The sequence below is a fragment of the Carcharodon carcharias genome, chromosome 12, assembly GCF_017639515.1.
Source record: "Carcharodon carcharias isolate sCarCar2 chromosome 12, sCarCar2.pri, whole genome shotgun sequence".
Lineage (NCBI taxonomy): Eukaryota > Metazoa > Chordata > Chondrichthyes > Lamniformes > Lamnidae > Carcharodon > Carcharodon carcharias.
This window is the reverse complement of record NC_054478.1, coordinates 134,025,995-134,051,967: the sequence shown is the minus strand read 5'-3', so window position 1 is coordinate 134,051,967 and position 25,973 is coordinate 134,025,995. Positions and strand designations below refer to the sequence as shown.

At 43.3% G+C, this 25,973-nt stretch overlaps 1 protein-coding gene across 6 annotated transcripts in view; it reads left to right on the top strand.

The window, feature by feature from the left end:
* Positions 1 to 25,973, top strand: part of LOC121284923 (partitioning defective 3 homolog B-like) — an 885,862-nt gene that overhangs the window by 698,761 nt on the left and 161,128 nt on the right. For all 6 annotated transcript variants that reach the window (XM_041200843.1, XM_041200844.1, XM_041200842.1 and 3 more), the window contains one exon: positions 335 to 619. In XM_041200843.1, coding sequence (XP_041056777.1) covers positions 335 to 619 — 285 coding nt within the window. The remainder of the gene's footprint in view (positions 1 to 334; positions 620 to 25,973) is intronic.

Sequence of the window (25,973 nt, the reverse complement as noted above, 5' to 3'; positions counted from 1 at the left end):
ACTTGAAAGTAGAGCCTTCTGACTCAGGGTACGAGGGCTAGCACTAAGCTACGCTGATGCTTAAACGACCTTGTTTGAACCATAGGGTGGGTTTTTTTGTTCTACATAACAATGGTAAGCTCCCATCATTCCAAAATGACAATAATATACCATCTTTTGCTTTAATTTTTTACAGCTGTGAACCTGTAAGAGCAAGTGTAAGTGGGGAAATTGTGCATGCCCTTAACAAGATTTTTCTGCTTCAGTTTTATTGGAGATAATCTCATAAGTTTATCACAGGAAGGCATTTTTTTTAATATCTTAATTTTGATGACATTTAACTCTATCCTCCTAGGATTGAAGCCAAGCACCAGGAGTTGAGGGAGAGGCAGGCGAAGGAACGGTATGATCAGCTGCCCTCCACTGGCCCCTCAGTGCCTGACATCGAAGATGATGACATGGACCCCAACTATGCCAAAGTGAACCACTTCCGGGAGCCGCCCCCAACTGCTAGTGTGTTCAAGGCCCCTTCTCCCCAGCTGCACTCGATAAACCCGCCTCGGGACTTTACTGCAGAGCAGGAAAACCTGGATGGACTGTATGCCAAGATCAACAAGCAGCAGACCCCCACTCCAGACAGGTAATTGGGATATTTCCACTAAAAGTATGTACTTGACATTGATGCTTTGTTTCTTCACAATTTACTTAACTTTCGGATGTTGGAGATAACACCTAGTGGTTTGTAAAATAAACCAATTTCTTGTGCATTTGCTTCAAAAATTGACTCAAGAACAAGATGAAAATTCAAAAAATGATTTGTTACCTTTCCAAATATATTTAATCTCTTACTTCCTCCTAAAAATGCCTATGCTTGTAGATGTTTACCCATACTGAGCGAGCTGATGTAAGGGAGTGGGGCGTTTGCATTGGATCATGTCCCCCCACTGTTTATAAAAAATTAGAATCAGACTGGGCTCTGCTACTGTTCAGTAATCTCTAATGGAGGTATATGCCTGAGTGGACACAATCTGGCTCATTTCTAGCCTCTCCCACTTTGAACAGTTTGCAAATACTCATCATCAAGGCCCAAGACTGAACACTTGGAGCACCAGCAGTCCATACCTGAAAATGCATTCTTATCTCCAGGACACCAAGGGAATAAACTTGGGTGAAATAGAAGCATTTGGCCTGCAAATTGGGCTTATTGGGAGGATTCCCCAACCCAAGAGGTGGACCACCAGTGCTGCAAAGGGAAAAGAAGCCCTGCTGCAGCAATTACAGCCACAGCAGCAGCAGAAGTGGCATGAAAAATAGAAAGACCTGCATTTATATGGTACCTTTCATGACCTCAGCAAATTCCAATGCATTTTACAGCGTTGTAATTTTTTAAATTTATTCAAGGCCGGCATTTGTCGCCCGTCCCCTAATTACCCTTGAGCTGAGTAGCTTGCTGGACCATTTCAGAGGACAGTTAAGAGTCTCAACCACATTGCTGTGGGTCTGGAGTCACACGTAGGTCAGACAGGGTAATGATGGCTGATTTCCTTCCCTAATTGCCATTAGTGAACCAGATGGGCTTTACAAAAATTGATGATAATTGCTATGGTCATCATTACTGAGACTGGTTTTATATTCCTGATTCATTGATTGAATTCAAGTTCCACCAGATGCCGAGGCAGGATTTGAACCCATGCCCCTAGAGCATCAGTCTGAGCCTCTGGATTGCTTGTCCAGTGACATTACACTACACCACCATCTCCATCAAATGTAGGAAATGCAGCAGCCAGTGCACAAAGCAAGATCCCACAAACAGCAATGCAATAATGACCAGAACGTCTGTTTTTAGTGAGGTTCGCTGAGGAATAAATATTGACCAAGATGCTGGGGAAAACTCCTCAGCGCTTTTTTGAAATAGTGCCTAGGGATTTTTTACATCCACCTGAAAAGGCAGAAGGGGCTTTGACTTAAAAATTCTGATAGATAGCACTCCCAGCTGTGCAGCACCCCTTCAATAATGCAATAAAGTGCCAGCCTAACTTTTATGTTCAGGTGCCTAGAGTAGGCCTCAAACCCACAAATTTCTGACTCAGAGGCTAGAGTGCTACCTATGAACCATGGCTGATGGGCAGCGATGCCTCAAAGGTTAAGAATGTTCCCAGATTTGTAGAACAATTAGATTTTACTATATTTTGCTGAAGATTAACTGATATTGCTTTTAAGGATGGAGTGACTGTAGTCTCGTTTGACTACAAAGATTTAGTGGCAGTTTTTAGGGATTTGGAGCATGTAGACTCAAAGCCTCAAATATTTTACTTGTCCTGCTCAGTTTCAAAGCTTAAGACTTGACTTTGAAGTTTCTGTTCTGGCCCAGTTTTGTGTCTCTCTCAATTTTCCTTTTACTCGCCTCACTCCTCCTCTTCCTCCTCCTGTTCACTGTGTCCTTGACTTTGTGCTTCAAAGTTGATCTCGGCTGCTCTCTGGTGAACTGATTTTTGTCACTTTGGCTGTGTCCCAGACATACAGTGGCCTGAAATTTCAAAGTACTAAACAGAATCGAGCCCTGCCCTAAACAGTGTCCTTGCAACTCAAATATAAATAGTCACGCAAAAGTACATTTTACACCAAAGCAATTGTACTGATTTTTTTTTTTAAGCCAGAGCTCTGAATCCTGTCTCCGTTTGTTTTCAGAGGCTGCCCTCAGTTCTACTAGGAAAAGAAAGTTGACGTAGTGCAGTTGTGTCCTGGTAACGGATCACAAGGAAACGTTATGCTTGGACCAGTGGTCGAGCTTATTGAATTATCTACTGTAATGGAAAAATTATTTTTTAGTTTAAATCCCTCATTTTATGATTTATAACCTCACTTTGACTTTCAGGGAGTGTGGCCATCTTTACATGCCCAGTTCACCTACCATTATCTACAGTGCCAATTATAAGGAACAGGTTAGGTTGCCAACTCTGGGCATATTCACAGAGGTTCCATCATATGTCTTCCCTCATCCAATCATCCTGTCTAGTGCAACAACCTTGTTTCCTATCTCCAAGTGTTTTATAATGAATGAATGAAACTTTTCTAAGCTGTGGCTCAGTTGGCAGAATGCTTGCCGCTAGATCAGAAGTTTGTGGGTTCAAGTCTCACTCTAGAAACTTGAGAACAAAAATCTAGGCTGGCACTCCAGTGTAATACTGAAGGAGTGCTGCACTGTTGGAAGTGCCGCCTTTCGGATGAGAGGCCCCATCTGCTCTCTCAGGTAAACGTAAAGAATCTCAAGGCACTATTTCGAAGAAGAGGCAGGGAGTTATCCCAGTCTAGCAGCCAATATTTATCCCTCAATCAATATCATTTTAAAAAAAATAGTTCTCTGGTCATCACGTTGCTGCATATGGAGCCTTGTATACAAATTAGCTGCTACATTTCAGATATAAAACCAGTAACTACGCTTCAAAACTTATGGCTATAAAGCACTTTTGGACATCCTGGGGTTGTGACAAATGGTCTATAAACGCAAGCCTTTTTAAAAAACTTTTGAAGAAATTCAATAAGTGTACAATTTTTTAAATGCTGTTTTTAATCCATTTGGAGCCAATTACAGAACAGTACTGGTACAGTACCATATCTGATTGAAGAGCAGGGGTTGGACGGGATGGACAGTCTGGGCAGGTCCGGGTGGAAACATAATCAAGAGATTGTAAACTTTCCTCTGTGAGGGAAGAATAGATACTAAACTTGTTATCACCTGATGGCATAGCACATTTGACCACCATGTACTCCTTAACGATTACTTGGATTTCTTTTAAGTCTAAGAAGTATGCAATTGAAGCCTTGTTCTTGGCCCTCTGGATGCATGCAAACGCGCCTGTGTGTGTACAGTAAATTAAATTTAAATGCATATAATTTGAGAGCATTTTACACTTGAATTACTGAGCATTGTTCCTGAAATGGAAATTCTGTACATTGAGAATTAGGAGTGTTTGGCTCACTGGGATTAACAGGAGTGAATAAGGAGTTGTTTGACAAATAGGTGAGAATGTGGAACTTGTTACCACATGGAATGTTTGAGGCAAATATAGCATAGATGTATTCAAGGGGAAACTGGATAAGCACGTGAGGGAGAAAGGAATAGGAGGATGTATTAATAGGGTAAAATGATTCTATGGCATTATTTTTAAGAGAGGGGGATTTCCTTCCTGTGTCTTGGCCAATATAGTCACTCAATCAACATTATGAACTGAATTGGATGATTTAGTCATTATCTGAGTGCTGTTTGTGAGACCTTGCTGTGCGCAAATTGGCTGATGCAGGAGTGACTGCACTTTAAAAGTATGTAATTGGCCTTAAAATGCTTTGGGTCATCCTGAGGTTGTGAGAGGTGTTAATAAATGTAAGTGTGCATTTTCTTTGGATTTAAATTACTTTGCTGCCAGTGGAGCCAGTCCCTGGAAGAATAGAAGAGGTAGTCAAATGGAGAGCAAACTGAACAAGTGGTTTCTCCCAGCTGGTTGCAAACTTGAGCTGCTGTTACAGTTAATGGGGCGTTAGTGCCACTGCCTGTATCAACTCCGAGTGGGGTTGCCAACCCATCTAGGTTCGCCCTGGAATCTCCAGGAATGAAAGAGCAATGCTCAGAACCCTGCTGCAAGCAGCCCAGGAGAAAGGTCACAGGTGCATTATAAAACTGTTGTGTTAAAAATAAATCTTAACACTTCTGTTAATTTCAAGATTATTGGACAAGAAGGAAAAGGCTATTTTCGACTGACCATCAAGAATTATCTAATTGGGTGATAAAGAGCCTGTTCGTAGGCCTAGGAAGTCACCATAAGAACGAACATAAATAAGAACAGCAAATGATGGAAATACTCAGCAGGTCAGGCTGTATCTGTGGAGAAAAACAGAGTTCTTCAGGTCAATGACCTTTCATTGGAAACATTAACCTTGTTTCTCTCTCCACAGATGCTGCCTGACTGGCTGAGTATTTCCAGCTTCTCCCCTTTTTATTTCAGATTTCCAGCATCCCGCAGTATTTCGTGTTTGTGTAAGAATGAACATGTTGGGCATCCAGTGACAAGCGTGTTGGTGGTGGGTGGCGGGGTGGTGCGAGCAGGTAGTCAGTTGGAAGCTGGAGGCCGTGCGATGACACCTCCAAGAATATGCTCAGCCAGAGTAGAAATCCTAATTCCAGGGTAAATGTACCAGGTGCCACGAACATCCATCTTTTTAAATCGGGGGCCCTCACAGCAGTTGGCTTCACTCGCTCTAACATGTTTTCTCTGGAATTGTTTCTAGCTGCATTAAGAGTTGCATGTTGAAAACTGACACTGGAAATGCACTAAACCAATGTAAATACTAAGAAAAAGAGTTGTATTTATATATCACTTTTCATGACATCAGGGCATCCCAAAGCACTTTATAGCCAATTAAGTACTTTTGAAGTGCAGTCACTGTCAGAACGTAGGAAATGTGCCAGTCGATTTTTGCACAGCAGACTTTCAAAAACAGCAATGATATAAATGGCCAAATGACCTGCTTTAGAAATGTTGATTGAGAGTAGTAACCAGGGCACCTGGACAGGGTGTTTTTTAATCCCTGCTCTCTTTCCTCGCTAGTAATTTGAGAATGCCTGACAGAACGTGTGGTTTAAAAGCCATACGGCATTTCGTGTTAACTGGTGAAACCTGGGTGTGTGTTTTGCTTATTTTTTAAAGGGGAAATTGTATTTTCTTTTGAATTGCGTTAGAGCCTATGTCATCTGCATATGCTGGCAAACTTCACATGCTGTTCTCTAGCTCATGAGACAGATTGAAACAGTGACTAGTGATGGAATCTGATTGAGTAAGAGCATTTGGATGCAGATGGAAATGCCACTTCAATTGGATGGATCACTTCTCCATGTAGACGGCCAGCTGACAAAGTACAAAAAGATCCTTTGCCTTTGGCTCCCAACTACTGTAAAACAAAAGGAAATGCAAAGGGTTTAAGCCTCACAAAATTAACTTATCCAAGCCCCCGGGACACTTATTGGAGCATCTGGGCAATTATGTGCTACTGTGGTAGGTCATTTATCAATCAGTTGGATATATGTAACCTTTTTTGTAGCTCAAGACTTCTCGCAGAGCATGGGTTAGACTGAACGCCACTGGCAGCTTTCTAAAGCTTGTTTAACTCCTTCAGGGCTGTCGCAGCATTTCTTTTCTTCATCTGTTCGCACTGATTTATGCCAGGGTAGAATTCCACTGCGGCTTTCAATTGGATAACTCTCTATTGATGAACCCAAGCAGCATGTTTTGAAAAGGCTATTCTCCCAGAGTGGACATCACAGCTAAGTCTGGTCCTGTTCTCACTTGATGAGTGTACGCTTGACAGCTGGTGCCAAGTGACATGCAACACCTGACACAGACATGATGGGCTGAATAGCCTCTTTTGGTGCCATAATTTTTCTATGGTTCTAGCAGCTTGTCTTTATGTAATACCATTAATGCAGTAGAACACCACTTCACAGAAGCATTATTAGACACAATTTTGACACCAAGCCATGTAAAGAGCTATTAGAACCATTGGCCAAAAACTCATTTAAAGATTTTAGGGTTTTAAGGAGTATCCATGAGAGGAGAGAGAGAAGTAGAGATGCAGAGAGATTTACAACAAGAATTCCAGAGTGTGTACACGCAATGATACAGTTTACACTATTGCTCATAGCTACATACCTATATTGTTTCTTGCATAAAAATAAAGACAAACTTGCATTTAAACAGCACATTTCATAACTTCAGGACATCCCAAAGTGTTTTACAGTCGCTGAAATACTTTTGAAGTGTAGTCATTGTTTTGAAGTAGGAAATGTGGCAATCAATTTGCACATAGCAAGGCCCTACAACCAACAATAAGATAATGACCAGATTATTAATTTTTATGTCTTTGTTCATTGAGCGATGAGCACTGGCAGGACACTGGGGAGAACTCACCTGTTCTTCTTCAGCATAGTGTCAAGGGATCTTTTTATGTCTACTGTTGGGACAGCTGGACCCTTGATTTAATTTCTCATCTAAAGGGCACCTCTGACAGTTCGGAACCACCTCAATACCGCACTGAAATATCAGCCTGGATTATGTGCTGAAGGCCCTGGAGTGCGTCTTCAGCCGACAAACTTCTGATCCAAAAGCAGGACTTCCATGGCTAACATCTAATGAAAAACCAACTAGTGCCCTGGAGCTTCAACAACCGAGAAGGAGAGAGGAAATTTATGGCAGATAGAAGAAAGGACACTTGCTACTTTATCAGATGCAGGGGAAGAAGCTGATCAGGGTTCAGCCGTAGGTTAAGGTGCTGCCTGTCTGATCGAGATGGCAACCTAAAAGGGTTATGGTCAGATAGACAATGGGGTTGGCAGTAACCAAAGAGAATTCCTTGGCTTTGTTGGCACTTAGGTAGAAAAATTCTTGGTTCTTAAGGGTGATCTAAATAGCTGTGTTTGGAATTTAAGCCCTTTCACTTTGGCTCTGCTACCTTCTTTATCTCTTGCTGTGTTAATTCCATCAATTGGTCTTTCAGAAACTGCATGCACTTACTTGCTCTAATTTTCCAAAGGGTTTTGACTGTAGAAGACACCAGAGATGAGCGACATCTGTTTCAGATCCAGACAAATAAAATTAGGACAATGGCAATCCTTAAAGCTAATGCAATTTACACTGGTTCCTGCTTTTTGTTTTGTACATGGCATAGTGTCAATGTGATTGGTGCCAAACCACATCAAGTTCAAATGAAATGTATTATTATTCATCTGAATTTATTTGAACTGTCGAATTACCAATTGGTGCATGTGCTTTAGCTTTATCCTCCTTGTTATCTTTGTATTATTCTTTCACTGAGGACAGATTATGGATATCCTGTGTCGTGTGTCCTGTGCTGCTGTCTTGACTGGATAAGAGAAAAAAAATGCACTTATATAACACTTCATCAGGTTGACAAAATATCTCAAGTGCTTAAGACAATAATTACTTTCTTAGTACAACGGCTGTTGTTATGCAAATGTACCACAAATAGGCAATGAGATAAATAACTTATTCTGGGTTTTATGTTGATACTCGTTGAGGGAGGAATGTTGGTTAGGATAAAGGGAGAGCTCTTTGTTATTCTTCATGCCATGTGATCATTAGTGTCCATCTGAACAGGCAAGGTTTAATGTAATGAATCATCCAAAGGATGAGATTTATGACATTGTAGCACACTCCCTCTATATTCTATTTTGAGTGTAACCTAGATTGTGCACTCAAGTTGTTGGATTTCAATCTCAACCTTGCAAAAGTGATTTGACTTGCATCCTCCACAATTTTGTTTGCTTTCCATTCCCTTAAGGGGACTTTTTGTGTGCTTCTGGTCTCTCTTTACATGCTCAGAGGAGTCAGTTGACTTTAGGAACCCAATTCAGCAAAATTGTGAATTTATAAGGGAGGAAACCAGTGCCTTGCCCCTCTGCCCTACTCATCAGGGCCACCCTCAGTTTAAAGGTCCAATTAATTTGGAGCTTATATTCTTCAACATATTCATTAACTAGTGAACAGAATAGCTTGTGTCAAGTTACCCCACGGTCACCTACTTGCGCAGTAGGACAAATGGTGTCATGCTGTAGTACAATAAGGTGTTGATATGCACCAGAATCGATAGGGTGAAGTGTGAAAGTCTTTGACATCTAAAGCTGCTACTTGCACACTTTTTCCAGGAACCCTCCTGATTTTAGGCTGGGATCCCAGAGCTGCATACAAGGTTTACTCTAGAGTCGCATTTGGGAAAATGTGCTGGACACAGCATTGGTTTGCCCAAGTTTCCATGCAAACACATTAGCAAAAGCCTTACATAAAATTTCCCATGAATCAGCGCCGTCAAGCAACATTATTGATCATAATCAATTAGTGAGTGAAATAGGGCATCCTCCAGCATCACAAAGAGGAGTAGGATTGCCAGGCAATGAGCCATCCTTCAGCTGACTGATTTAATGTTCCTGGCCTAACTTTTTAATTGGCTTCAATTGACTGCTGGTCACTGCTGTGTTCAATTAACTGATTACTGCAGCAGAGCACGATACACCTGTGTGGCTTCAGTGACTGCTGATCGCAGGCCTTAAGTGCCATTTCTTTCCGAACAGGCACACTGACCAGTACAGGGATCAAACCCGTGACCTTGGTGTTATTAGCGCCATGCTCTAATCATCTAAGCTAACCAGTTGCTGGCAAGTCCTATGTACCATGTGTGCATCAATTCTAGTCAATTGAACTGGTTAGCGTACTAATTAATTTAAACTGAAGTTAAAGTAAGAATGCAGGATTAATGTGAACACGAATGCCTGTGCATCTGAATGGATGCTATATGTTGAAGGGGATCAGTCATTGAAAGCCCATCATACTGACCAAGAGGCATGGCCAGCTTTGTGGGTGGGTTCTGCTTCTGTGAAGGGACTTTTGAAAGGTAGCACAAAATTGCAGAATCTCCAGTCGAAAGTGTTTATGGCTGCAACTTGTGCCTAAAATTCCACAAACATGTTTGCACTGCTTCATTTCTTTCTGACCAGATTCCTGTGTTATCTGGGCAACAATGATACAGAAAACCCGTGCCTTGGTCTCTGCATCATGGCTGTGTAATGTGGAGACCAGCTCCCACCTTTGCTTCAAAGCTCTAATATTCTAAGAGAACATTTTTGTTGGTTTCTATTGGCCTCCCAGAATGAGATCTCCTTCGCACAATGCGGGGGGAGTGATGTATCTCTTCCTCTGAATACATTTCTTGTAGAGGAAATGCACCTTGTCTTTAGTCGCCCTGTATGGATTTGTGTGTATGCCAGTAGTTTGTAAATGCAATTAATTAATCTGCAAAGATTAACCATATGTGTTGAACTATCAACTTCTTTGTGGATATGATGCTGCTATCTGTAACTCTGTCCCAACACAATCGGTTTTAGAATGAAGTAAAACCATGGTTGTTTGAAGGCCAAAACAAGCCTTTACAATTGAATTTTTCCAAGATATTCGCATTAGGTCTAATGAGATGAGTGAGAGATAAATAAAACAAGGCTGTCTTTTTGTTGCTGTCTGTTCTGAGACTATGAGTTGAGATTCATTATGGAGATAATTTATACTTACGCAGATGCTTGATAGGGTGGACCTGGAGGAGCTTGTGGGTGAGCCAAGAAAAAGAGGGGGCATAAATGTAAGAACACCATGAACAAGTCAAATGAAGAATTTAGGAAGAATGTCCTTGCACAAGGGAGTAGCGCAAATGTGAAATTTGCTGCCACATACAGTAGTTAAAGTAGATTAATCAGATTGTATGTTTGGCTCTTCCTGCCTTTGCCAGCTCAATTAATCCCACTCCCCATAGTCCTGCATTATTTTTCCTTCAAATATTTGTCCAATTCCATTTTGAAAGAGACCACTGAATCTACGGCCATCAGCCTTTCACACAATGAAATGCAGGTAGATAATGCCTATATATTGCATACCTGGAGGAGAAGGGAATAGAGGGATATGTGGAAAGAGGTAAATAAATAATGAGGAGACCCATGTGCAATATGAAGGCTGGCAAAGACCATTTGGGTGAAGTGGCCAGTTTCCGTGTTGTAGATTTTATATAATTACATGTAATCATCGAATTTTTTAAATCTCTATTTCCTAATATTCCATCTTGGAAAATCTCCAGGAAATTATTTCCTGCCTGTGTTTTGAAGTAGTTCCCTGAACGCTGATTAGGTAAGTGCAAAGTTGCTGTGGCAGGGACCCATCCAGATGAAAAGACTTGGGCAATGGCTCTATTGGTGTGATAGTGAACCACATAGACCAGGTTTGGCCTGTGATCTATGCTGAACTCAGCCAGAAGTGGTTGAGATTTCTGCAACAGAACTCATTCAGGACATAGAACAGTTGAAGCATTTCAAGGATAGTTGGTTGCTTAGCCACAGTAAAACTTTCATTTCTAAAATTATACCTACACAGCAAGTAAATAGAGAGAAAAAAAATTGATCCACAAGAAATTGATGGTGGGGAATCTAGAAGCTAGGGATGAACAAAGAGTAGCTACGATCCCGGAAGAAGAGGAAATGTGTCCTAGGTCAGATATCAGATTTCCAGGAATAGCAAAGAAAGAGCCAAATGGTATGAAATTAATGTTAGATGTAATTAAAAAAAAGGTTAGATGCTCTTAAAATGGACATTGTCGAGACCAGACAACTTGCACCCAGGAGTCTTAAAGGAAATGGGATCTGAAATTGGTGCAGCTGACATTTGAGAGCTTCCTGAAGCCTGTAAAGCAGCTAGTGTAACCAGATTATTTGATAAAGGCCCAGAGGCACTACGTTAGACCACAAGCCAACTTGTTGTTATACTTCAACACCTGTTGTAGGAAAATTTTCAAAACAGCCTTGTGAGTTTCGATACATAAACGTTTAGGGAAATGCAACTTATTAAAGGGCAGTAAGGGTGGGTGGAGGACATGTTTGATTAACCCAATGAAGTTTAAAAGCCAACATTACTGTAGTAGAGGTGGGAAGTACAGAGAAAATAGTTTTCAAGGAGCTTTTGAGTATGTTCTGTGTTGGCAAATAATTGCTAAACTAAAGAGTCAGGTGTAGGAGTATGGCTCCGAATGGAAAATTGACCTATGTAGAAGAAGCAGGGATTACATCCATCTGAGAAAGCAGGTGAAACCTTGGCTTTTCACATCTCACACAAAAGGCAGTTCCACTAACAGTGCAAGGAGAGTGTTGTACTTGCGAGTGTCGGGCTACATTTTGTGCTTGAGCCCTTGGGTTGGAACTTGAATCTGCAGCCTCCTAGCTTGGAGATGAGAGAGTGGCACCCACTGAGCCATAGCTAACTTTAATACCAATGCGTTGGGAGGTTTTGAGTCTGGATCCCTCCTTTAATTTGCATTTATCTCATGATATGAACAAACTGGGAGTACTCCATGCTAGGCACTCAGTGTAGTAAATGAAAGCAAAGTGTTAAATTCTCCCTCCACCACTCCCAACCTCCCATAATGTCCTTTTTCACCTTCAGCAGCATTGCAGGGTAGGGGTAGGGGGAATTAAAAATACAATTCTAAAAAGAACAGAAAAAGACTAACTACCTCGGGATGAAATTTCATGATCTCTGGCAGATTAACCTTAATCCGCTCAAGTCATTTATGCCCCATATCGCAAAAATATCACTTCTCAGATCACTAATCTCTCATGAGGTTATCAGCCTCACAACAGACAACTTTTGAGCCAACATTTAAACTTGTTTTCTTCTCAAAAGATAAGATGATGTTAGTATTATCTTTTTTTGGAAAAAAGAGAATGAGTGGGGAAAAAGACCAAATTTAAATTGATACTAACAGTTACATAAAAATACATTTGATGCCCAATGTTTATTGGTAAACGTTGGCTTGGAGTAAGGTTACAAACTCTGGTTGCATATATTCCCAGAGCTTTCATCACGCTCCCTCTTCCCTACATTCACCTCACGCCCACACTGTCCCCATCGGGCGCTCGATGCTCCCACCCTCATGGAACAATGCCTTTCTGCACTCATCAGAAAAACAAACAGACTTTTCATTATCTAATTGGTGATCCTCGATCATCAATCAAGCATTATTTCCTTTCACGCTCCAATTTTTTTTTTAACTAACAAAAGTCTGAGATGTAATTTTTTTAAAATGTTCCTTTGATTTTTCTGCTGGCTTGCTCCCAGTCATGTTTTGAGATTTACCTTCAGTTCCCAGAGATTCTAGGACAATCGTGGTGGGCAGGCGACCCTCAACTGGAGTGCATATATATGCATCTGTGGTAATGATGCAAGGAGGTGGGTGCTGGTTAATGCATTTCTTTTCTTTGAGAAATCACTAGCCATTTCCGCAGTGCATTAGGCATGGGCTTCAGTCGAGGGAGTGCTGCTGATGATTCAGGATTGTGAAGTGGACAGATTACTGGGAAATTCAGCACACGTCTGTCTGGAGTGCCTTTTATGGATTTATCATTGCTAATTTAAGAAAGATGGAGAGTGTGGTCCTTCATCTGGCACTATGGACCGGGCCACGTTTCTGAGCCTGAAGTGGCTTTTTGCACTCTTGCGTAACCTTGTCATTTGTTCCCCATCAAGGCAATTAAATAGCCTCCCCAGGAAGAAACAAAAAGCTTTACCTCAGCTTCTCAAGATATCGGATTGTCTGCTGCCTGGCAACATGCTTATCGGTGCAAAAGTAAACTTCACAAAATTTTAAGAATACAGCCGTGCTGGTAACAGGAAATGAAAGGCTGCATTAACTAAGGATGAATTACTTAGGAGCCTTATTAAAGCTTGCAGCCTAAATAAGATATTTCCTTTTAAGATATCTCGGTTATTAGGTTTGCTTTTAACCCTTTTAGAGGAGCTTGCTCTGCACTGCTCCAATTCCAGCCACTTTTGTACCCATGATTTTCATCAACCCACTACTGGCAGCTGCCTATCCCCAATTTCTGGAATTCCTCTCTCAATCTCTCAACCTCTCTATTTGCCTTGCCTCTAAGTTGCTCCTTAAAACCAATCTCTTTGACCCGGCTTTTGCTCAACTTTCCTAAAATCCCCTCGTGGATAGCTGTCAGATTTTATCTGATAACGCTCCTGTGAAGCCCCTTTGTATGCTTTTACTATGTTAAAGTTGCTATATAAATGCAAGTTATTGTTATTGCCCTAGGATAGGAAAGGAAAGGTTAGCAAAGGGTCCTGCTCCTGAACTCTGTGCAGTGATCTGTATGGAAAGTGCATGTCCCATGCGTGCACAAGTCAGGTGCAGACAGGATCAGGATCACCTGTGATGCCATACATGACAAAATAACTTGCTGTGGAGATCCACAGATGAAGAATCACCACTTCCTGGGGGTACTGTAGAGCCACTAATACCTGTGGGATCGTATATCAGGATCCAAAATTATGATGAGAATGGGGAGCACGTTGGTGGAAAATGATGCCAGTTGTGTAGGAATTGGGTTTGTGCCTGCAGTACATCATGTCCTGAGTTCTTGACCTCTGCCAAGCTGAAGCTGAGTGCACAGGAGGAAGGAAAATCCCTGGGAAACTCATCAGGCCTTTTATACACGCACTGCTATTGGCAGATTTCAAAGGGTTTTCATAGTCCTGAACCCATCCTGCAAAGTCTTTTGGTCAGCATTATGATGGCAAGATTTTATAAGACGGTTATATTTTAAACTGTCTCTTTTAATTTAAGGTAAAACAGAAAGTCCTGGAATGGGGGATGGTAATCATGCTGAACTCTGCCCAGAAACAGGCCTATGTGATCTGGTTGCCATGGGGTCAATGCCCAGGTTGAAATTCATAGAAACTCAAGTGCCAGGTTTCACACCTTTACAAAAGAGGAGCAGCTGGTGTGTTGAACACAGACTTGCAGTCTCAATCAGACAGAGAAAACTGGTCAGGAAAACCAAATACAGTGGCTGCTGTGCCAAGCAGAGGGAGAGACTTTTTCTGTGTTAGCCACCAAGCAGGAGGCTGGTGAGAAGGGATTCCCTGTTTGAAGAGATGGGACTTGTAGAGATTTAGAGACTAAGGAGTCTCAAGAGAGTGCTTTGATGCTGGTTCGGTTATGCTCAGGAGATTGAGTGCAGGGGGACCAACTCCCTCAGAGAAAATTAAGGGACAGCCTGCCATATAGGTTTGCATAAGTGGGCGGAGGTTTGGGGGGGGGGGCGGGGGGGGTTGGTGGCGCGGTGCTGTGGGGGAATAGTGCCAGAATTAAGGGACCAACAGTGTCCCGGCACCATGCAGCCGAGGACATAGGACAGTGGGGTCCGATGCAGGACATTCCTGCAAAATGATTGAGTGAAAAGACTTTTAAAAGGACTCTAGAAAACTCACCCTGGTGTAGCAGGGAGAAGAGAACCTGTTGGATAGCCAAGGGCAACTTGGGCCTTTAATGACAAGGCTGCATATCTGTTGAGAGTATGTCATAATGTAAAAATGTGTTGTGGGGTCTTCAGTTGTATTAATTGGTTCATGGGGAGGGTACCTTTTGTAGTCTAGTGTATTAGTTGCCCACTAAGCAATGTTTAGTCAATGTTGTTTTTAGTTTGTTGCAGTAAAAGTCTTAAAATGTGAAATCTTGTTGTGTGATGCATTCTGTCGGCAGCTGGAAAACTCGTATCTCTTTTTAAAAGTAATCGGTCTCTATGGGCATTGTACCACTATTACCTGGAAAAGCCAATCACCCAAGTTCCAGCTTTATCCCTCAACCAACGTTTAAGAGCAGATTATCTGGTCAGTAAAATATTGCTGGCTGTTGGAGCTTGCCGTGCGTAAATTGGCTGTTGCACTTCCAACATTACAGCAGTGGCTACGCTTCAAAAAGTGCTTAATTGACTGTAAAACGCTTTGGGACATCCTGAGGCTGTGAAAGGCATTCAAGATTTTAAGTGTTTCTTAATGCTGCAACCTCCCCCCTCATCAACCCAATACAAATCACTTAGCGCAGCATTAAACAGAACTAAACACCCAACAGTGAATCCATTCTGTTTATTACATCGCTTACTGTTCCAACAAGTGTAATCACTGCAAATGATTCTGGACTTTTATTTTCTGCTTCTGGTCAGCTTGTTGGTAGCCACTTATTTCAGCCTCCCTGGGACCTCTCACTGTGGCTCTCCTCTTGCCGATAATAGAAGGCGTTAAGAATGTGGACTCCACATTTCGATGTTAAGCTGGCCTCCCATGTCCGATTAATGAAACCAATGTTATGTGAAGATGGGGAAGGGTTGCCATAACAACTGCAAGCCCTCAGTAATATCAGTTGCCCATAATTGCAGCAGAACAGAGCAAAGATGCCATAGTCCTAAATAAATGTGTACTAACCATAGCTATGAAATCTTCCCAGTAGTTACTTTAAATGGAATAATGTCTCATAATGAATGACTTCAGTGCTGGATTTGGTTCTTTTAAAAGTATCAGAATTAAATGGTCACTTAGTGAAAATTGTGCCCTGAGTATGTTTTTCACAGAAGCTATTTATTCCACACTATTCTGGTACACCAGGATTTTTGTGATAATCACCCCACAATTATCTGGGTGTAGACACTGCCCAACATGTACTAAACTGAACTCTCTGCTGAATTAGCGGATTTTTGCTCGGCAGGACTTCAGAGCCCTTGGATTAAAGAAGGTAACGTAGCCTGTTGCATTCCCTCCTGGCTAGCCTTTGACTCTGGTCGGAAAGAGTGATGGACTTTGGTGCTAATATGCCCTCCATTGTTGAAAGGCCTGCCAATGCTTAAAGCAAATGTTCTCCTGCCTCTGCGCATACCGTCTCTGAGCCACTCTTTCATGCCTCCCCAACTGGACACCTCCATCCCAGCTTGGCCCCACTCGCTACTATTGGGACTGTCAACACTGGCTGGGCATATTCCTCAAGGTTTTGCCACATGACCTCCCTCCTCCAATTGCTCTGCCCAAACAGCCTTGTTTCCCACCTCCAATATTTTTCTAACTAGCTTTTTTAAGGAAAATGAGGGTAATTTTAATCATTGGTGATAGTGAAATTGTTTACATGAAATAAAAATTGGGAGATGTGTATGAGTGGTTCATCAAATCCAATCTAGCCTCATTTACACTATTACCAAGGAATTTTTCTCACTCCTGGCTCCAGTTTTATCTGTTATATTCTAGATATTATCTCAAAGCAAAATATTTTGGAGCATGGACCAAAATTAACACCTATATTTCTATCTCACCATCTCTTCTGTTAACTCAATGGCTATTCTCACCATCTCAAACTGCCTATTTCCCATCAAGTCCAGATAAACCAAAACCTCACTCAACTGAATGTCCAGCAAACAGGGGAATGCTCTTCAGCCCCTGGAGCCTGTTCTGACATTCAGTTCGATCTTGGCTGACCTGTATCTTAACTCCACTTATCCATTTTGCTTCCACAACCATTGACACCATTGCTTGACAAAAATCCATCAATCTCAGTTTTGAAATTTCAAATTGATTTCGCCAAAATAGGATGTTCACTACTCTGTGTGAAGAAGTGCTTCCTAACACCATCCCTGAAAAGCCTACTCTAATTTTAAGGTTATGCCCACTTGTCCTGGACTCCCCCATGAGAGGAAATAGTTTCAAAGGAGCTCTTTACCACAGATGTTAACAGAAGACCCTCTGTCCTGACCAAAGTGGCCTGGAAGGAGAGCAACTGTGAGGACTTCCAAAGATCTTGAGTCCAGTTGCTCTGATTTACCAGGGTAAGTGGCACAGTCGCATGTTACCAAAGGATCTCTCATAGGGTCCTCAAGTAATGTACTTTTGTGAGTGGGCAGCTAGGCCAGGCAGGTGAATGCATGAGCAGCTTCAGTACCTCATGGCAATTGAGGTCAAAGCATGTGACAGTTTGGATTTTGTGAGCACTTGGTTCCAACATATCACTGACGCGTGATGGAGATGCGTGCAGACAAGGTGTTAGGTGCCACGCGACATGTCACTAAATTTGCACATTGTCACGCAGGACACTACACTCCTTACCATCACGGGCATGACCTAGGCTAGGGTCATACTTACAAGAGCCCATCTACTTGCAGACCAAGTGTACTCAGAAGGACAGTGCGGGTTCCGTGCTGGCAGATCTACAGTAGACATCATCTTCTCAATATGCCAGCTACAAGAGAAGCATAGGGAACAGGGTATACCTCTTTACCCTACTTTCATAGACCTCACTAAGGCATTTCACGCTGTCAGCAGAGCAGGACTGTACACAATTTTGAGGAAAATTGTCTGTCTACCAAAGTTCCTCAGTTCCATCCGTTCCTTCCATGACAACACGAACTGCAATGTACATTTTGATGGCTCCACGTCAACAGTTTCAGAGTGAAGAATGGAGTGAAACAGGGCTGTGTCCTAGCACCCACCCTGTTTGGTATCTCCTGCTCCATGCTCCTGACATTTACCTTCCCTGCAGATATGGAAGGAGTTTACTTACATACTATGTTATTGGCAAGCTCTATAGTCTATCAAGTCTGAAAGCAAAGACAAAAACATATCGCATTCTGATCAGAGAACTCCTCATTGCAAATGATGCCGCACTAATCGCCCCCACTTGTTCTTCCTGACTTTAAATGTCAAGGAAACCATGGTCATGGGACAAGGTGTTACATCTCAGCCCTGATCACACTAAATAATACCCCTCTAGAAGTAGCAAGTTCTACTACATCGGGTCCACGGTGACGGACAACCTGTCCCCTAATGCAGAACATGATACACATATAGGGAAAGCAGCTACCACTTTGGCAACACACAAAATGCACAAGGAATAACATCAAGCTGGCCCTGAGGACCAAGCTGATTGTTTGCGAGGTCTGTGTTTCCAGCGCCTTGTTGCGTGGTTGTGAAACACGGACGACTTGAAGCGATCAAGGAAAGCTCAACAATTTCCACCTTCGCTTTCGCGGTGCTTTATGGCAGGGGAAAATCACGAATGTTGCAGTCCTCTTAAAGGCTGGGCTCCCAAGTTTGTTAGCGCTCTTCAAACAGAGGCAATTTCATTGGCTCAGGAACATCCGCAGGCCGGAAGACAGTCACATGCCCAAGGACATTATGTGTGGCGAGGTAGCTGGATTCAGACCAATAGGATGCCCAAAGCTCCACTTCAAGGGTGTCTACAAATGTGATGCTGATTATTGCACCTGTGGGTCACTGGCTGATGACAGAGGGAACTGGTGAAACCTCCTGTGGGCTGGCATTCTTCCAGTAGGCGAGACAGTGGAGGATGCACTGCCCCAGTGGGGGAGACCCACAATAGCTGGAGCCCTTAAGGCCTCAGACCTCCAGAGGACATCTGCCATGGTCATCAAAGAAAACGAGGCAGTGCACTAAGCAGACGGCCACCTCCTCAGCTGGTAATGTTGGGCTTGCACCAAGGTACAGTGGCCTTAGGAGAAAAGTAAGACTTTATGAGTACACAAAGGTAGCATGGGTGTTTAAAAAAAAAACAGTGCATATTGTATTCTAAATTTACTCATGTGAATCATTGTCATTTGTTGGGACTAGCTTAGTCAGAGAGCTACATATACTAGCACGCCTCATGATTGGCACGCATTGATGGCTACAGGGTAGTTAGGGACTTTTTGTTTATTGTGAAAGAAGCGATGTGTGTTTGATTTCAATCTTTAATGAATGTTCTGGTGGTGTCCAGTTTTGTATTCACCAGTCTGTTGTACACGGCTGAGCAGGCTCAGCTGGCCCTCCTTATAGGCATTGTCAAGGAGATTGTCCAAGATTACTCTCCACGGTGATAATTGAACTGTTGTAGGTGAACTCAAAACCCTGTAACAGTGGTGCAGGATCTGAATTCTTGATCATGGTATGCTGATTGACGTGTGTCCAAGTGCAAAGCAGATGTCCTTGGGACCTGTATTCAATTTCAAGTGTGCGTGACAAAGGTCCGCTCTCTTTGCTTTTCCTAGATGGCAGAGGACGCAGGTTCAGAGGCGTCTCTGAGAGGGAGGCTGGCAGAGATTGATATACATCCTGAGCAGTCAATGGAGTTCCGGTGATGGGACCATGCTCGTGTATCTAATGGCGACATGAGTGCAGTCAGTGACACCTTGCATGCTAAGGAAATGAGCAATGGCCCCAATGCCCTTGCTAGCTGGCTGAATCAGGTGTATATTAGGTTGTCGCTGGTACCCCTTGCGCATCTGCCCACAGCCCTGGCATCCAGTGAAGGCTTATGCGAATTCATGGCCGCCTCCTCGGGCTCATCCTCAACTGAAGGAGGAGTGCTGTTCCTCTCTCTCATCTTGTTCCTACAGTTCTCTGAGTTCCATGGCAGTGTTGTGCAGTGCACAGCAGACCACGATTATTTGAGATGCTCTCTGTGGTGTGTCCTGCAGAGCCCCTCCAGACCATTCAAGGCAGTGGAATTGCATTTTCAGTAAGCCAATGGTTTGCTTGATTGCACTGGTAGAGGCATGAACTGCATTGTACTACTCTTCCACTGTGTGGTGGGGATGCCTCATTGGCAACATCAATCAGGTCTGGAGGGGATATCCCTTGTCACCCATGATCCTGCTGTGGACCTGGGCTGGGACCTCAAAAAGCCCTGGGACCTGTGAGCCATGCAAAACGTAGGAATCATGAGTGTTTATTGGGAAACAAACAAAGACATAAATTATTCTTTGCCTGTGGTTGCAGACCAGTTGCACTCTCAAAAAGTGAAAGCCATTGCAATTCACAGATGCTGCTGGCTAGTCCCAGGGAGCTCCTGTGGCTATATGATTGCAGTCAATCACCCTTTGTGCATTAGGGAAACGAGCGATGGCCACGAAGCCCAATGCTCTGGCTGCCTGGCTGGCCTCAACTGTGGAGATTTTGATGAATTTGTTCGCACAATGGAAGAGGACGTTGGTCATCTCCTTTATGCATGCATGTGGTAGCCTGAGACATGCCATACATGTAATTCGTGTAGTCCTGGAAACAACCACTGGTGAAAAATATTGATCACTGCTGTCCCCTTGAGGGCCACTGGCATGGGGTTTCCACCAAATCTATGTGGTTGCAGATCATGATGCAGGATCCCGCATATTTCTGTGAACAGTTACTTGGTAGCACAGAATTTGAATATTGCTGAAAAGAGAGACATGTTGCCAAAACTTTTCGTCTTGCACTCATCAGGACAAATGCAAGAATACCAAATTTCAAGCGACCACAACAATTTATACTACAGGAGAAAAGGATGCTGATTGGTTGGCAGGTCGACTCTGATTGTCCAGGGCATTGCAATGGAGAAAGAGATGGGGACCTACAGGCTCCTCAAGCTCCCGGATAATTCAGAAAAGGCACAAGGTTTGAACAAATTCCTTTTGTTTGCAGAGAATGGGTCCCTGCGTATGAATGTATGTTGTAAGCATAAAAGAGCAATGTTATGTGTGCGACTGATTATCTTAAATTGGTTGTTAGTGTAGCTGTTGGTGCACTCAGGATTGTTCAGCAAGTGCTGCCCAATTGTGGAATCACATCCAACACAGACATTTTGTTTCGGGTTTGACAAGCACTGGCTGGTTGAATATCGTCTATACTCTGCCTATTGTGAACAAACCAAAGAACATGCTGTTTGATTCAATCAGCCAATCATTAGGACGTACGGCATAGTTACCTGGCATCACACTGGCACTGGAATTCATACACAATATGGCTCAATTGTGCTGCAGACAGAAAATCCTTTTGGGCTCATGGCAGCATCCTTTTAGTGGAATCGCTGTGTATCGCGCAAGCTCACAAATGGGACAAAGGCTGCCAACTTCAGACATGAAAAATGCCCACTCTAATTAAAATTACCTTGGAAAGGCAAAGTATCTCAAAAAATTTGAACAACAGGCTAAGCAAGCAGTTTCATGCTGCTGTTATGCAGTGGCCACGCAAGTCTATTTTCCACTAACAGGATATGTAAGTTGACATGGATAGTATGAGGGGACGTAATGAGGAGCGAGGGCTAAGGGGCCTAACAGTGTCTAAAAAAACTAGGCCAAAGCTTCAGAGAATCAAGGCGGGCCTTCTTACCAGCCCGCCTCAGCATTTGCTCATCCCATGGCAACCTACAACCCCTGTGGTGACTCTATCCTGCAGCAGCCTCAGGAACAAAAATCACACATTTTGGGGTACTTTTTACCAAGGCAGGTACTTGCCTAGGCAGACAAAATCCAGCCCTTAATCTCTACCTCTTGACCAACCAATAGGGAGCCGAGCTTTTGGCTCCTGCCTAATTAAGCATCCCTGCCCGCCCTGTTTCCGGCTCATACAGGCCCCTTTAAAATACTGCCAATTGGGTGAGGGATTAATATTGGCCAGGAGAATTCCCCTGCTCTTCAAAATAATGTCATGCCTTTATATCCACCTGAGGGGCCATTGAGCCAACAGCTGGTACCTTGAGTACTTAAGATACGAGTTTTACTTTGAGAATGATAGAACAACGCAAGTCGAGCCTTTGGGTTTTACTAGCATTCTTTTCTTAGATGTATCTATTTCTGTTTGGTGGATGATATCTTAATTTTATTGGCAAAGAAATAAATGAGTTGCAGTTTTATCCCTCAGTACGAATTGCACACTGATCACGTTGGATATAGCTATGGCCATGCAGTGTTTATGTTCCAATAGTTGAGTAATCCTGAAGCCTGGAATAATAATCTGGAGAATAGTAATTCAAATCCTACCATAGAACTTCGAGAATTTGGATTCAGTTTAATAACTCTGGGGCGTACTCTGTTGGTATCAGTAATGGTGACAATGAGTGGTTGGATTGTTAGAAAAACCCAATCAGTTCACCAATGATGTTTAGAGAAGGAAATATACTGACTCTGCTCTGAAGAAGGGCCACATGGATTGGAAACATTAACACTGTTTCTATCTCCACAGATGCTGCTAGACCTGCTGAGTTTTTCCAGCATTTTCTGTTTTTATTTCAGATTTCCAGCATCTGCAGTATTTTGCTTTTATCTTATCAGCCTGTAAATCCTTCCAATATGCCTGATGGCAGGTGGTAAGAGATTTGGGAGAGTTTTCTGGTCAGCCATACTGCAGAAGGCAATGGCAAACCACCAAGACTTTGCCAAGAGTAATCATGGACCAATCCAATGGAAGTCCATGGTCACCAATACTCTCTTATGACATAGTACCTGAAGGAGGAGGATTGGTACTTGAAAACAGAGCAAGTACACAGCAGATCAAACAACATCTGAAAGAGAAAGACAGGATAACATTTGTGGATTTTTTTTTAACTTTACAAGATTGCATGATCTAATATGCAGTCATTTTATTTCTGATATATGAAATGCCTGGTCTTTATGTATTTTGGCTCAGGGAATATCTAAGATAAGTGACCTTGAAACAGTGTGAAGGGCTGAGCTGTTAAATGCAATTGAAATAACAGGACCATTGAGACTTGCCATGTTAATTGCTAAACATCTCTACCAGTATTGGCTCAGCTTCTATGCATTTGTGACCTCTTCAAGCAATTTTTTTGCGGTGATGTCATCACTATACTAGAATTTCAATGGCAATCAAAAAAGGACTAGTTGGTTCAATTTTAAAGGGGTCCTAATTGCAGAGACTGGCTGTTCAGAAAAAAAGCAGAAGTGGCAGCACAGAACATGGGGTTAATCGCCAAATCTACTGGCTAGCCATTCTGAGCCATTTCACTGTAGGCAGGCGCCAGTCACTGGAGAAAGGGATGTGCCCCACAACAGAGGGTGAGGAAAGTGAGGTAATGAAGTCCATTGTGACCAGCTCAAAATGACATTGGCAGGAAACCGTCAGAGTGTGGTCCAGGAAATAAAATGCCTCTGATGTGGGGGGAGTTCTAGTCTCAAAAATGGAGAAGGAGACACTTCCCATTCTGCTAACATGGATCCTGTGCATAAGCGAGAAAGGGATGGAAAGATATGCTGATAGGGTGAAATGAAATGGGGTGGCAGGAGGCTCAGGCATAAACATCGGCATAGACCAGTTGGGCTGAATGGCCTATTTCTGTGTTCTAAAATTCTATGTAATAATTCATAGAATTAATGGAAGTGAGTGATCCTCATTTCAGGAATGATTAAATCTTCCATGCCAACCCCTGTGTGACATTCTCACCCTGGTTAGTTGCCTTGTACCCTTGATGTGGTTTGAGAAATGTCATATGCTAAATACTCTCTTATCAGGTGTAAACATTTGTAATTTAAATCAAATTCAATAAAGCTTCCTACCTAAGGAGAGGGCCTGGACAGGGCAGCGGCAGAACAGTTATAGTTGCATCTTGTCAGAAGGTTCATCCCAAGGAAACTGGAGTCCTTTTTACTGATGAATAAGAGCTATCATCGGACTGTCTTGTCCACAATAAGCATCATCTGATGGGATTGCATGATGGAATGAAGGAATCCTATCATTCTCTTGTCATCTTCATGATCCATTCAGCCATGCTGAAGCACCAATTCCACCTAATACCATTTAACCGAGTTTCAGTTCTTGGACTTAAAATTGGATAGTGCCGATAATCGGCATGGGGGTCACAATTGACAAACTGCCCAAGCCAGTTCTAGTGGAAGTGGGCAGCATGCAAATTTGGTGTTGCCACCGCATTTCCATTGGATCGAGTGGCTCGGTTGCTGCTGGCTGCCTCTAGGCTCAGCAGAAAGCCGAACAGCATTCACACGGTGCAGCCAGCCTTCTGCTTTTATAGGCAGTCTGTCCCTCTTAAAGGAAAGCTGCACTGAATGTCAGGAGCCCACGGTATATCTTGCTGTAGTTCTAAACAAGAGAAATGGAACACCAGGGCAGAGAGGGGGCCCCAGGGTCACAGATGCAGTGCTGGAGGCCTTAGTGATGAAAGGCGGGCAGGAGGAGAAACACAGAGATAAAAACAAAAAAACTGCGGATGCTGGAAATCCAAAACAAAAACAGAATTACCTGGAAAAACTCAGCAGGTCTGGCAGCATCGGCGGAGAAGAAAAGAGTTGACGTTTCGAGTCCTCATGACCCTTCGACAGAACTTGCATTCGAGTCCAAGAAAGAGTTGAAATATAAGCTGGTTTAAGGTGTGTGTGTGGGGGGCGGAGAGATAGAGAGACAAAGAGGTGGGGGGGGGGGTGGGGGGGGGGGGTGTGGTTGTAGGGACAAACAAGCAGTGATAGAAGCAGATCATCAAAAGATGTCAACGACAATAGTACAATAGAACACATAGGTGTTAAAATTAAAGTTGGTGATATTATCTAAACGAATGTGCTAATTAAAAATGGATGGTAGGGCACTCAAGGTATAGCTCTAGTGGGGTTTTTTTTTTATTTATATAATGGAAATAGGTGGGAAAAGGAAAATCTTTATAATTTATTGGAAAAAAAAGGGAAGGGGGAAACAGAAAGGGGGTGGGGATGGAGGAGGGAGCTTACGACCTAAAGTTGTTGAATTCAATATTCAGTCCGGAAGGCTGTAAAGTCCCTAGTCGGAAGATGAGGTGTTGTTCCTCCAGTTTGCGTTGGGCTTCACTGGAACAATGCAGCAAGCCAAGGACAGACATGTGGGCAAGAGAGCAGGGTGGAGTGTTGAAATGGCAAGCGACAGGGAGGTTTGGGTCATTCTTGCGGACAGACCGCAGGTGTTCTGCAAAGCGGTCGCCCAGTTTACGTTTGGTCTCTCCAATGTAGAGGAGACCACATTGGGAGCAACGAATGCAGTAGACTAAGTTGGGGGAAATGCAAGTGAAATGCTGCTTCACTTGAAAGGAGTGTTTGGGTCCTTGGACGGTGAGGAGAGAGGAAGTGAAGGGGCAGGTGTTGCATCTTTTGCGTGGGCATGGGGTGGTGCCATAGGAGGGGGTTGAGGAGTAGGGGGTGATGGAGGAGTGGACCAGGGTGTCCCGGAGGGAGCGATCCCTACGGAATGCCGATAAGGGGGGTGAAGGGAAGATGTGTTTGGTGGTGGCATCATGCTGGAGTTGGCGGAAATGGCGGAGGATGATCCTTTGAATGCGGAGGCTGGTGGGGTGATAAGTGAGGACAAGGGGGACCCTATCATGTTTCTGGGAGGGAGGAGAAGGCGTGAGGGCGGATGCGCGGGAGATGGGCCGGACACGGTTGAGGGCCCTGTCAACGACCGTGGGTGGAAAACCTCGGTTAAGGAAGAAGGAGGACATGTCGGAGGAACTGTTTTTGAATGTAGCATCATCGGAACAGATGCGACGGAGGCGAAGGAACTGAGAGAATGAGATGGAGTCCTTACAGGAAGCGGGGTGTGAGGAGCTGTAGTCGAGATAGCTGTGGGAGTCGGTGGGTTTGTAATGGATATTGGTGGACAGTCTATCACCAGAGATTGAGACAGAGAGGTCAAGGAAGGGAAGGGAAGTGTCAGAGATGGACCACGTGAAAATGATGGAGGGGTGGAGATTGGAAGCAAAATTAATAAATTTTTCCAAGTCCTGACGAGAGCATGAAGCGGCACCGAAGTAATCATCGATGTACCGGAGAA